Source organism: Siphateles boraxobius, unplaced genomic scaffold (genome assembly GCF_051911475.1).
Source record: "Siphateles boraxobius isolate OS27281-9 unplaced genomic scaffold, OSU_SipBor_1 35, whole genome shotgun sequence".
NCBI classification, from domain to species: Eukaryota; Metazoa; Chordata; class Actinopteri; order Cypriniformes; family Leuciscidae; genus Siphateles; species Siphateles boraxobius.
Window position 1 is genome coordinate 17,392,687 of NW_027508975.1, and position 13,098 is coordinate 17,405,784.

Consider the following 13,098-nt stretch of genomic DNA (forward strand, 5'->3'; position numbering starts at 1 on the left):
TGTGAATGCCTCGCACACACACAGAATCTTTATTGCAACGTAGACCCGTAATCTACGCGCTGCCTCGGCAAACGCGAGATCCAAGTCACTAGATTCTGTATTGCAATGTATGACCTTTAATCTACGCACTGCCTCGACTACGCGAGATCCAAGACACAGAATCTTTATTGCAGAGTAGACCCGTAATCAACGCGTTGCCTCGGCAAACGCGAGATCCGAGCCACTATAGATTCTGTATTGCAATGCAGACCTTTATTCTACGCGCTGCCTCGACAACGCGAGATCCCAGTCACAGAATCTTTATTGCAGAGTAGACCCGTTATCCGAGCCACTATACGCTGATTTCACGCAGCCGCCATTTTGAAATCGAAAGTGAGGCTCCGGTGGGAAGTAAAGATAAACAACGATGCCTTGGACTACCAACCTAAAGCTGCTGCCGCGATTTACACTATTGGATGTTAATATACTATATAGGATGTGTATATAGTTCGTTCCTGCTTCTTTTTTTACTTTCTGAATTACATATAAAAAAATATTTTCTTTATAAATTATTTTCACTGTATATAGTCTAAAGTATGAAAGACATGTATGTACAGTTTTAGAATAACTCATTTCTACATTAAACACAACAATACACCATCGCATTCGCGATCTCCTGTGATTAAAGCCGACACATCCGGTTTTCTTCCGACCGGAGCCTCGCTTTTGATTTCAAAATAACGGCTGCGTGAAATAAGCGTATAGATTCTATATTGCAGCTTTATTTAGGACAATTCTTATGGAACAAACAACACCAAACGGGACAGACAGTTTGACACAGAGCACTTGCTGAAGAGCAAAAAGCTAACACTGTTGTGTGCCGGCGTCCTTTTGTAGCTTCCGCTTATGCCGTCACACATTACGTCATGACGCAACACCAATCAGGATTGGTCTAGTTTCATTCATGCTACAGAGACGCTACGCTAAGGGCGTTCCCCCAAAGTGTCATTCGACACAGTTCGAGTTCCCTTGAAAGGGAACTGACTATTAATATAATCTAATGTCATCTAATCAATATTATGTATCATCTAATATTTCATAAATTCTAATATTAATATCATCTAATTAAATTATATGCATCATGCTATCTCAATTGAAATTCTGGAGCTGAACTGGAATTTATAATCCTGAATGCCACCAACCCTGCTACAAGCATGTATAACAGCTATAAATACAACGGTATAACAGTGCTGTCCAAAGGACTGAGGTTTTTATTAGAGCGCAGTTAATGCTAACAGTAAATCATACACTTTACCCGTCTGTGTCTAATTCTTTGAGATTTTATGGACTGCTTTCTGTTTGTATGAGATGTGCTGTGGAAGGTTTCCATCATTACCATCTTGTTAAGGGAACTTTTGGTTTGTTTGTTGTGGTAAGCTTGCAGTATTCTGCAATTTCTACACAGTTTTTGGAAGACAAAAATCTCTGAAAGGCTGTAATGGGTTTAAAGTAGCACTGGAGATGGTATGGCTTAATTGCCCATATAAGGGGAGATTCAAAATACATCCCATAAACCCATCAAGCTAAGAGACCTATGCTGCAGAGGGAGCGATGACACAATAATATATTTGTACAGCAGTAATGCATTGCTTGAAACATTGAGTACATGCAACATTGAAAGGGGAAGCATGTTATGGGACGAAATCATCAATTTGGAATGTATATCCTAAAACAATGGTTGGTGACCTTTTTCAAGAGTGTTCTCTTGAAAACACAGACTGAAATTATTTTTCTGGCAAAAGTTCTTCCCTTTAAAGGGGAACTCAACACTGCGTCAGTTGCTGACGCTATGGGGACGCGTCTTGCGGAATCTGGTGTCACATGTGAAATCACGCAAATCTTATTGGTATTAGGTTGGCAGCAGGAGTGCCATTACAATTATTAAACAACTAATAAAAAATAGTGGTAAGGAATAGGGTTGTGTATTGTTTAAATTTTAACGATTCCGACTCTTATCAATTCCAAATTTCAATTCCAATAAGGTAAAAAAAAAAAAAAAATTAGATATCTTTCATTTATTTTATGTCTTATAGCAAACCATTTAATCGTAGCTGAATATCATAAACAAAAATCAATAGGCTAAAAACACCTACACAAGGAACTTTTGCCTATGGTTTAAAAATATCATAGCAAAAACAACTAGCCTAACTAATATAAATTTTAAGCATTATTAAAAACAAGTAAACAATCAGTAATTAAAAAATAACAAATAAAAAATTAGCAATCGCAACAAATAAATACAACTGAACAAATATATGATTGAAATAAACAGTGTTTTAAGATTTTCAGGTATTCAGGTTCAGAAACTAACAGAAAAAGTGATTTTAAACCATTAAAGCGCTGTGCTGCATGCATGTGTAATAGAAAAGGTTTAAAATCACATTAAAATCACATTTTCTGTGAGCGGGAAAGCGGGAGTCGTCTAACATTTGAACCTTTTATATGCACTGACGTTCAATTTTCAATAAGATTGGCGTGATTTCATACGTGCTTCAGACACCAGGGTTCTGTCTGGTGACACCACGGGACATGTCCCCAAAGCGTCCCCAACTGATTCAGTGTACATCCATAACCCGAGACGTTTTTGCACTTTATATAAAGCAAGAAATCCAGAACTTTATTTTTTTCTGTCAGGCATATGAATAAAATAAGCTCTAACTAGAATGCAGAAGATTTAAGCAATTCAGCCACAAGATTTTCAAAAAGTGCATGCCTGCGGCATATCTTATTTTGTAGCTTCACTGCAATCTCTTATCTTGTCACTGAATTGCTTATATGCACAGCAGTCTTCTTTTAACAGCTTTCATCTCCATGGCAAAATCAAAAATCAGTAATGAATGAAGGATAAAAAATAATAACTTTTCATTTACTTTAGCATTTTTTTTAAATAGTTAAATCTATCATACATTTTCAGGTTCCTTGTCAAGGGAACTCGAGCTGCGTCAAGCTGTGGGAACGCCCCTGCGTGTGTGCGTCATGAAGCACGTATGGAATCAGTCCAATGGAGAGACGGAACGTCATAGGCGGGTGACGTCATCGACCAGGAAACTATAAAGCACCTCCAAAACACAAGCGCTACAGCTTCTATGCCTTCAGTAAGCGCTATATGTGGATCTGTCTCAAGTGTTTTTGTCTGTCACTAGGCAGGAGTTTCACTATTTCAAAAAACTATATATATATATATATATATATATATATATATATGTATATATATATATTATATTGAGAGACACTGGCGTGCGAACAACAGTTTAGGAAGTGTGTTCCTCCCTGCTCGCGCTATTTAATGGGCGGGGATACACGCAGCCTATGTGTTGTTTGTTTGGGAGTGCAGCATGCCCAGTCAGCTCTCGAGGGGGCTGATTGTGAGCATTGCGACCGTTTGCCTCTTAGAACGCTCCGCTCCCGCCGATCACTCTTTGAGGAGAGTGGTTCGGTTCGCGATCCCCGCGGATCGGGTCCCGCTTCTGCCGAGGCTGAGCTGCGACGTCATTCGTGGGGATCGCAGATGGATCTAACAGCGGGGCTTGAGACGGGCTTTGCCCTATCTCAGCCCTTACCTGTTAGATCCAGTGCCTCAGTCTCGGGTTCGGAAGCACGCTCTGCGGTTTCTTCCCCCCGAACTGAGGCCCCAGTACTGCAACTATCCAGTTCCGAGGAGCTGGATGTTATTAGTCTGGATGCGGGAGATGTCGATGATTCGCCATCTCGTTCTCCCGAAAGTGAGGAGCTTATGGAGGTGCTCACTCGTGCTGTTTCTAAATTAAGCATTGAGTGGCCAGCTGTTAGGCAGGAGTCTAGAGAAAAATCTAAATTAGATGAAAGATTTTTGCCTTCCCGTTCTCAAACTCCACGCCGGTGCTTGCCCTTCTTCCCTGATCTTCACACAGAGGTTTCGAGATCTTGGAAAAATCCGGTCTCTTATCGTGTTTTCAGCCCTCAAACTTCAGTCTTATTCAAATATTGTGGGGGCTAAATCTCATTGTTACGGGGCGATGCCCAAAGCGAAAGAGGCGCTTGCGAGTCATCTTTCTGCTGAAGCTGCATCTTCTTTTAAAGCACCACTTTTACCCTCTAAGCCTCTTAGAAGTACATCAGCTTTAGTGGGTAAGGCGTATTCGGCGGCCGGTCAAGCCTCGGCGTGCCTGCACACGATGTCCATCTTGCAGGCATACCAGCCTGACTTATTAAAAGACGTGAGTGACAGTCAAGAGGTCAGCACTGATGTAGTTCGCGAACTGCGTCAGGCTGCAGATTTATCTCTGCGCGCCACCAAGGAGTCGGCCAAGCTAATGGGCCGTACTATGGCAGCCCTGGTGGCCGCAGAGAGACATCTATGGTTGAATCTCTCTGGCATGAAAGAAAAAGACAAAGCTTTTCTTTTGGACGCTCCGCTTTCTCCTCATGGTCTGTTTGGTGACTCAGTAAATACCGTCATAGATAGATTTCAGGAAGAGAAAAAACAGTCGGTGGCGTTCCAGAAATGTATGCCTCTTAAAATTCTGGTCCCCGGTACTGCTGGGCGGGAGCAGTCCAGGCCGTCAGTCAGCTCCTCACATAGGGCGCATCAGAAGCAGAGTGTCGCGTCTCGCGCTCCCCCTTCCAAATAGTGGGACCAGACGCAGCACTCCCAGCCGAAGTCTTCTGGCAAAACTGATCTGAGGACAGTTATTATGGCCAAGAAGGCTTCGGCAAAGAAGAAGTCCTGACGCTTGTGTGCTGAGGGTGGTCCCTGCCGTGGGAGAGAGGTGTTCACCGCATTACACGGTGCCCGCTCTTCCTCGGTGCCCTCAGGGGCCCGTTCTGCCAACCCCGCCTTCATGCCGGGGCACAGACGGTCCCAGCGAGCGCTTTCCCAAGGGACGCTCGCCCCCTCTGAGGGGGGTCTCAGAGCAGTTAATCCAGTCGTTCCCTGCCGGTGCGCCGTTACAGGGCGCTGTGTTTGCTGCTCAAGTTACACCAGAGGCCAGTCTCGAGAGACTGGTACCCTTAGTAGTATTTCTGGCAGAGTGGAAAAGCGTTCCAAAAATATCTCAGTGGGTTCTGCACACAGTAAAAAAGGTTATGCTATCCAATTCAGGTGTCGTCCACCAAAATTCAGAGGGGTTCTGCCCACAGTGGTGGGCCCCGAGCAGGCTCTGGTAATGGAACAAGAGATGAAAGCACTCCTTCAAAAGGAGGCTATAGAACGGGTTCCTCCTCCCAGTTTGGAGTCAGGTTTTTACAGCCGATATTTCATCGTTCCAAAGAAGGATGGGGGGTTGCGTCCAATTTTAGATCTTCACCTGTTGAATCGCTCGGTAGGGAAGTTAAAATTCAAGATGCTCACTATCAAGCAGATCGTTTCACAAATCAGATCCGAGGACTGGTTTGTCACGATAGATCTAAAGGACGCGTACTTCCACATTTCCATCCTTCCACAACACAGGAAGTTCCTGAGGTTCGCCTTCGGGGGCGAGGCGTACCAGTACAAGGTTCTTCCATTTGGCCTAGCTTTATCTCCCCGCACTTTCACAAAATGCATGGATGCAGCTTTAGTGCCCCTGAGGCTTCAGGGCATTCGTATCCTCAATTACATCGACGATTGGTTGATTTTAGCTCAGACAGAGCAGATGGCGGTTCGGCATCGAGATGTCGTTCTCGCTCATATCAGAAAGTTGGGGTTGAGGCTGAACGCAAAGAAAAGTGTATTATCTCCTTCTCAGAAGACCACTTTTCTGGGCGTCGTTTGGGATTCGGTCTCGATGCGGGCGCAACTTTCTCCGACCCGCATCGCTTCGATTCTCTCAGCTATGAAACAAGTAAAGCTAGGCCAGCTACTCACTGTAAAACAGTTTCAGAGACTGTTGGGTCTGATGGCAGCAGCGTCCAACGTTATACCTTGCGGCCTGTTGTACATGAGACCACTACAGTGGTGGCTCTTGACCAAGGGATTCTCCCCGAGGGGAAATCCCCTCCGCACGATCAAAGCCACGAGCGGTCATGAGTGGTCGTCCAGCCCAAGGTCTGTGGCAGGACCATCATCTATCATGGCATATAAATTGTCTAGAGATGTTGGCGGTGTTCCAAGCTTTGAAACACTTCCTAGCGGACCTTAGAGGTCATCATGTGCTAGTTCAGTCAGACAACATGTCAGTGGTCTCGTATATAAATCATCAGGGGGGCCTACGGTCGCGTCCACTTTACAAGTTGGCCCGTCAGATCCTCCTGTGGTCCCAGGGGAAGTTACGGTCTCTGAGAGCTATGTATCTTCCTGGTTATTTGAATGTGGTAGCAGACTCCCTGTCGAGGCAGGGGCCGAGGCCGGGGGAATGGAGACTCCACCCCGAGGTGGTGGAGCTCCTTTGGTTGAGTTTCGGTCGCGCCGAGGTGGACCTATTCGCCTCCAAGGAGACAACGCACTGTCATCTGTGGTTCTCCATCAGTCAGCCAGCCCCTCTGGGGTTGGAAGCTCTGGTACAGCCGTGGCCCAGGTCACGTCTGTATGCTTTTCCCCCGATTGCTCTGCTACCAGGAGTTCTGGAGAGGGTTCGCCGGGACGGGGTCAGCCTACTTCTAGTAGCCCCGTTCTGGCCGGCCCGAGTATGGTTTGCGGACCTAATATCTCTTCTGGACGGCTCTCCCTTGGAGATTCCGATCAGGAGGGATCTACTCTCTCAGGAGGGCGGTACGATATTTCACCCCCGCCCAGAGTTGTGGAAACTGTGGGCTTGGCCTCTGAGGGGGCCCAGCTCATAAATTCTGGTCTCTCAACTGAGGTTGTTGAGACCATCCTTCACTCCAGAGCTCCGTCCACGAGGAAGTTATATGCCCTGAAGTGGAAACTTTTCACTTCTTGGTGTGCAGAACACCGGCAGGACCCAGTTAACGGCCCACTGGGTGCAGTGCTGGAGTTTCTGCAGGAGTGTTTCTCTGCAGGTATATCCCCCTCCACACTAAAGGTGTATGTGGCGGCACTAGCTGATTACCATGTCCCTTTCAATGGAGTTTCTCTTGGGAGACACCCACTTATAACTCGCTTCCTTCGTGGCACTTTGAGGCTGAGGCCTGCAGTCCGTACGAGGGTGCCGACTTGGGATCTGGCCATTGTACTAGAGGGGCTTTCTTTGGCCCCCTTTGAACCTACTGAGGAAGTTTCTGAGAAATTTCTCACGTTTAAATCTCTTTTTCTTCTTGCAATCTCCTCACTTAAGAGATTTGCAGGCTCTGTCGGTTGCACCCTCGTGCCTGGAGTTTTCGCCTGGTATGGTCAAGGCTTTTCTATACCCTAGACCAGGTTATGTCCCTAAGGTCCCTACTAATGTTGTTAGACCTACAGTGCTGCAGGCTTTCTGTACTCCTCCATTTGTGTCATCAGATCAGGAGAAACTTAACCTTCTCTGCCCGGTTAGGGCGTTAGACGCTTACGTCCACAGAGCTGCCCTGTGGAGGAAATCAGAACAGTTATTTGTGTGCTTTGGGCCACCCAGGAAAGGGTGTCCCGCGTCTAAACAGAGAATGAGCAAGTGGGTGGTTGAGGCCATCTCACTTGCTTATGAGTCGGCTGGTCAGCCTTCACCTTTTGCTTTACGAGCCCACTCTAATAGGAGTATGGCTGCTTCTAAAGCATTGTTGTCAGGAGTATCGCTAAGTGATGTTTGTGATGCGGCTGGGTGGTCCTCACCGCATACATTTGTTAAGTTCTATGAATTGGACTTAAGTTCCACTCCTGGGGCGCAGGTGCTCTCGTCCTCTGTGCGCTAGTTCCCACATGACGTTCATTTGCTCCTATGGCGACGTGGGTATTAGCGTTCCCACAGCTTGACCCAGCTCGAGTTCCCTTGAAAGGGAACGTCTCGGTTATGTAAGTAACCCTAGTTCCCTGATAGGGAACGAGACGCTGCGTCGTTCTGCCATACTCCCGGCATGCCCGTTAGCGCTTCCTTCAGGCCTATCAGAAGCTGTCGCGCTTGTGTTTTGGGTGTGCTTTATAGTTTCCAGGTCGATGACGTCACCCGCCTATGATGTTCCGTCTCTCCATTGGACTGATTCCATATGTGCTTCATGACGCACACACGCAGGGGCGTTCCCACAGCTTGACGCAGCGTCTCGTTCCCTATCAGGGAACTAGGGTTACATACGTAACCGAGGCGTTTTCCTCCTTTACAAAACTGCAACTTCCAGCTCAACAAGCAGCACTTTCCACTCTGCTCATTTAATATGGATCAGAACTGAATAACTCCTATATAGATCAGAACTGAATAAAACATGCTGAGTGACGATGGAGAAGCATTACTGCAAGATGTCATTTGGCATGCAGATCACTTTAATATTTCCAATGTACAAAAAGTAAATTAAATGCATATAATATTATTCTCTCTTGCTGTAATCATTTGACTAAGGCTACCGACCCAGGGCTTATAATCACAGATTGTGCTTGTGCACGTAGATACTAACCTATGTCTCATACAGGAGTTACTCAGGGGTGATCTCTGTTTCCTGATGCACCACCACTTTAGTGACAGACATGTCAGGATGCTGCTCCTTTGCTTCCTTTATAGCCTGAGCAAGAGCCTGGTGACCAGAGAGGACAGTATTTAAACCAAACCGCAAGGCTAAAAACATGTAGCAATTGTTCCTGTGATACATTTAAAGGCCCCATGAAATCAAAATTTAATTTTTGTGGCTTTTAATTAATGCATGTTAGCATTGAGGTTATCAGAACCATCAAAACTGATATATGCATTTTGTTTTTTTAGGAAAAAATATTGATGATATCATCTCCTTCTTAGGGTCGTCTACAAATTTTTGTCCAATTAAAAAGCTCTGTAGAATGAGAATGTCTTTAAAAATATTTTGCATCTACTTTTTAGCCGACATGGTTATTAACTGCATGTCCATTTCACCTTATCATGGTCAATCTCAGTGTCTCCAGTGATCACGATTCTCTTCTCGATACGGGTCTCTGAGATCCCGCCTTTCACCGTCTGAGCAGAGAAAGGGAAGAGAATGAGAGAATGAGAAAGCCAGAAACACAGTGAAGAAAATATTTCATCTGTGCACTATACGGCAATTTTGGACTAACTTGCAAAATGGAAAGATACTGTGAAATGGTGATATAAATTGTAATTAACAATGGCATTATCTCATGTACACAGCCTTATGGCACCATTGTGAACAATTACCTAACTTAGTATGCAGCACATGCAAATTTGTGTAACATGTAACTTGGATTTTGTAAAGTTTTCTTTGTTTTGCAGCAATCTTATCATTTTGATAATTTAAATGTGTTTTATGTTGCGTTTAAATAAGATAATTTAACTTCGGTTAGTTCTTTAAGCAGCAGATGATGCAGGACTTTCCGATGCATTGCAAGTTTAGGCATAACTTGATGTGAAAAACAGGTACCTTGGTGATCTGGGTTGTGGTGGTGGTGCTCACAGTCTCTGAGGTGATGGTCTGAGCACTCAACAGCATCCCAGTCTCCTTCTCTGACAGTGCATTAGGCTATTAGCAAACAAACACACATTTGGTTAGAATAGTCCTCTGTTATATATCTTTCATTTTATATTGTTTATTCACAAAGGCTATTTCCTAAAACTATGGAGCCCCATAGGGGACATGTTGAAGGAAAATACATGAGATGGGGGGGGGGGGTATTATTTCAATGGAAACTAGCAAAACTTCTGTGTTCTGTAGCAAAAGTTTTGGATTTCCTTGAGAAACTTTGCGAGTGCTAGCAAAACATTTGCATTTTCTCGCAGAAGCATTGAAGCAGCTTTTCCTCCCATCTCAAATTATTTCAATCACCAGTTTTGTGTTCGCTCTGAGAATGCTAAGTTTCTCAGGGGAACACATGTTTTGCGTGAGAATGCAAATGTGTTACGAGAAAACAAAAGTATTGCGACTGAATGCAAAGTTTCAAAAGCATGGAAATATTTTTTTTCTTCATATAAGACAAATGCTTCCTGCTAAAATAATCAGAAATGTATTGTTATATAGAAATTATGTGTAAAACCAAAAAGCCAGTAAATGGTTTTAAAATGGTAGTTTGTATTATAATAATATTTTTTTGCCAATAGCTAATATGACCATGAATATTATGAATTTGAATAATTTGGTTTGAAAAAATAAGTTTTAAATGAGAGTAGAAATGCTAAACATGAATGTCATGTTATGTTCAGTTTGTTAAGTTATATCATGGACTTTTAGTTTGTATTTACTAGTTTTCTATCTTCCTTTGTTTTTTTTCCAGCACCTCCTTTGTTTCTATGACGACACTATTTTGAGTTTGTTCTGTTCAGCTGTGTTTGATTAATTATCTAATTTGTGTTTGATTTATTAGTTGTATACTTGTCTTCACTCTTTGTCCGGTCTCAGGTCTATTATGATTACGTCAAGTGAGTGTTGCTATAGCCTGTTCGCCTCCGTATAATTATATCATTAAACTTTGTGTTTTGTAACTTAATTCATGGTCTTCATCTGCCTTCCTGCAAACTCCTGGCCGTGACAGGGAATAGGTTGCACTTTATTTTTCAGTCCTGTTCTGCATGCACATACTATGTACTTATTTTAGTAATTAAAATAACAGAGTAATAACTAAGTACTAACCCTGAACCTACCTTTAAACCTAACCATTACTCATGTAGTTACCTTACTGAGTAATTTCTTGTGTAAGTACACTGTAAGTGCACATACTGTAAAATAAAATGCAACCAGTAAGATTTATATGCTAGAAGTGAATTCAGGCATTATAATATACATTATGAAGATGGATGAAAGTTTTTTGAAAGAGATCAAATTAACCCCTTACTGTGATGCTGGTTAGACATTCTTTGAAAAACTAGCTTCTGGTTAGGTAGTACAGCTGAGAGAGATACTGTACAACTAATAGATAACTCACTCAGAAATGCAGTGACAGCGCTGCAATATATTACAACAAAAAATGAATACATACAGCACAGAATAAGAGGTTCTAAACAGCAATATGTTCTTTTCTGAATACAGATGTGTGTGAATATATGCAAAACTACCAAAGTCAAATATTGGTCAATAAAATATCCAACATTGACCAATGCCTATTAATAACAAAATCACTAATACTGTGCGATTTAGACACCTATGTATTGATTGATGCTTATAGTAGTTTGCAACCCAGTGTTAAATTCATTACATTTGTGACAAATTCAGACAAATACTGGCACAGGAAAAGATTAAACAAACCCAGGAGAAACAAAAATGATGACAGCAACACAGCAATCTTCACATCAGACAACAGGGTTGATTCAGAAATCGACTCCCCTCACCTGTGCAGATTCATAGGTGATAGTCTTGGTCTCTGTGTGGACTATCGGGATGTCCTTGGTGGTGATTTCACTGCGAAGGGAGTTGGTGACATCAGAAATAGTGATCGTTTTTGTCTTCACCACGGGAGACTGTAAAAGGGGTCAAGACACAGTAGAGAGTGAGTAGAGAATTGCTTTTCTCACTACATTAACTTCACCTCCACACACCACCAATTACCGAACACCATCAGGAACCTTTGGTCAAGTCATTATACTGTAAGATTGATATTCTGTGCTGACTATATAAAAAAAAGCTACTAGACAAGAAAGAAAATACATAGTATAGTGTAACTTTGAATGTTTTTTTTTTAAAAAAACACTAGAACAGGCAGAAAATACATTCATACATATTTCATAGTTACCTTATCAACCTTTCCAATCAAATAACGTTATTTTATGTTAAGTAAAGTGGTAAACTAATGTAAAAAACTTTCAATATGGCACACTGATTGTATTTCTTAAATGTAAGTGGTATAAAATTGCCACAAAAATGAGCGAATACTACAGAGAAATATGTTACAATTAGTGCTGCCCAATTAATCAAATATATCCCAATTACAATTTCAATATTCCATTTAAGTCTACTCCAGGTATGTTTTTTTAAGTTTGAGCATTGTAACCAATCATTGTAACATGCCAGTAATCTGGATAGACATAGAGCTTGTGTTGAACTGAATTAATGTATTTCAAAATATGAACAGGTTTTTCATGTTGCTAGGAGAGTGAATTTGACCGTTTAGGCACTTGATTTACTAATACAACAGCAGTAAAGTAATTCAGGAACACAGTTTTTTTAGCATCTTTTGGATGTTTAGCCACAAAAAAGATGGTATAAAATAAGTATATTAACATAAATTACAAGGAATATAATTGACAACTATGTTCTGAGAATGGCAATTATCTCAGTTGGAATTAAATTATGCTGCACAGAAAGGCATACCCATGGAGCAGAGCCCCATGGACAGCAAAATCTATCAGAGAGCTTCACAAACATTCCTCTATTAAGGGTGAGGAGTGTTTATTCCAAAACTACATACATACTTTTGACTGAGAGAACCTGAATGAAGCCATCATCACCCCTAGCAGCCCACCACTCCCTATTACCCATAATTCTCAGCTCAGATATGCAAATGATGCTTTTCTAAACCATCACAAATTACTTTAGTTTTGCTTTTTAATATTTTATCCATAGACACTCCGCCAAAAAAGCATTTGATTTAGGAACATTTGGCACATTGTAAGTCAAATACTGTATCCAAAAAAGCGACATCAGGTTGACAGATAACGATGGGAAATAAATGCTGTGTCAAATTCAAGGGCTCACCATGTGGCGCTTAAAGAACAGCTCCTGACTAATGTGACTAATCACATTAGGTCTGCAAGTCTCCTTTCACAGTTATTAGTGAATTTAAAAGGGGCCAAACATAAGTCACAAAGTACTCTATCATTGGGAGCAAGAGACAAAAGAGAAGATACTGTATATATTCTTAAGCAAATACTGAACAACCTCTTTAACTCCAAAACCCCTAAAAGAAAGGGTAGGGGAGGAAAAGAAAAGGTAAAGGAAAAGAAAAAAGAGGTGTGTGTAGGGGGAAGATATCTCACGGCTTGACTATTTCTTAGCCGTCATGACCTTCCTGAGATCCTTTTTCGGCTTCCAGCAAAAATGGCTGCTTCGAGCCCAGACTCCTCGGAGGTGAAGCACTTCCCTTCTGACCCTGCTGCCAACTGGGCT

General features: G+C 42.4%; 1 protein-coding gene across 16 annotated transcripts in view; it reads right to left on the bottom strand.

Moving 5' to 3' along the window:
- The window catches only part of epb41a (erythrocyte membrane protein band 4.1a), a 148,227-nt gene that overhangs the window by 8,067 nt on the left and 127,062 nt on the right, over window positions 1–13,098 (bottom strand). For 13 of the 16 annotated variants that reach the window (XM_077196650.1, XM_077196647.1, XM_077196645.1 and 10 more), the window contains 4 exons: window positions 11,325–11,453; window positions 9,427–9,525; window positions 8,925–9,005; window positions 8,476–8,592 (listed from right to left, as the gene is read on the bottom strand). In XM_077196650.1, coding sequence (XP_077052765.1) covers window positions 8,494–8,592; window positions 8,925–9,005; window positions 9,427–9,525; window positions 11,325–11,453 — 408 coding nt within the window. In that variant the 3' untranslated portion in view covers window positions 8,476–8,493. The remainder of the gene's footprint in view (window positions 1–8,475; window positions 8,593–8,924; window positions 9,006–9,426; window positions 9,526–11,324; window positions 11,454–13,098) is intronic. The other 3 variants (XM_077196649.1, XM_077196643.1, XM_077196636.1) reach the window with 1 other exon arrangement.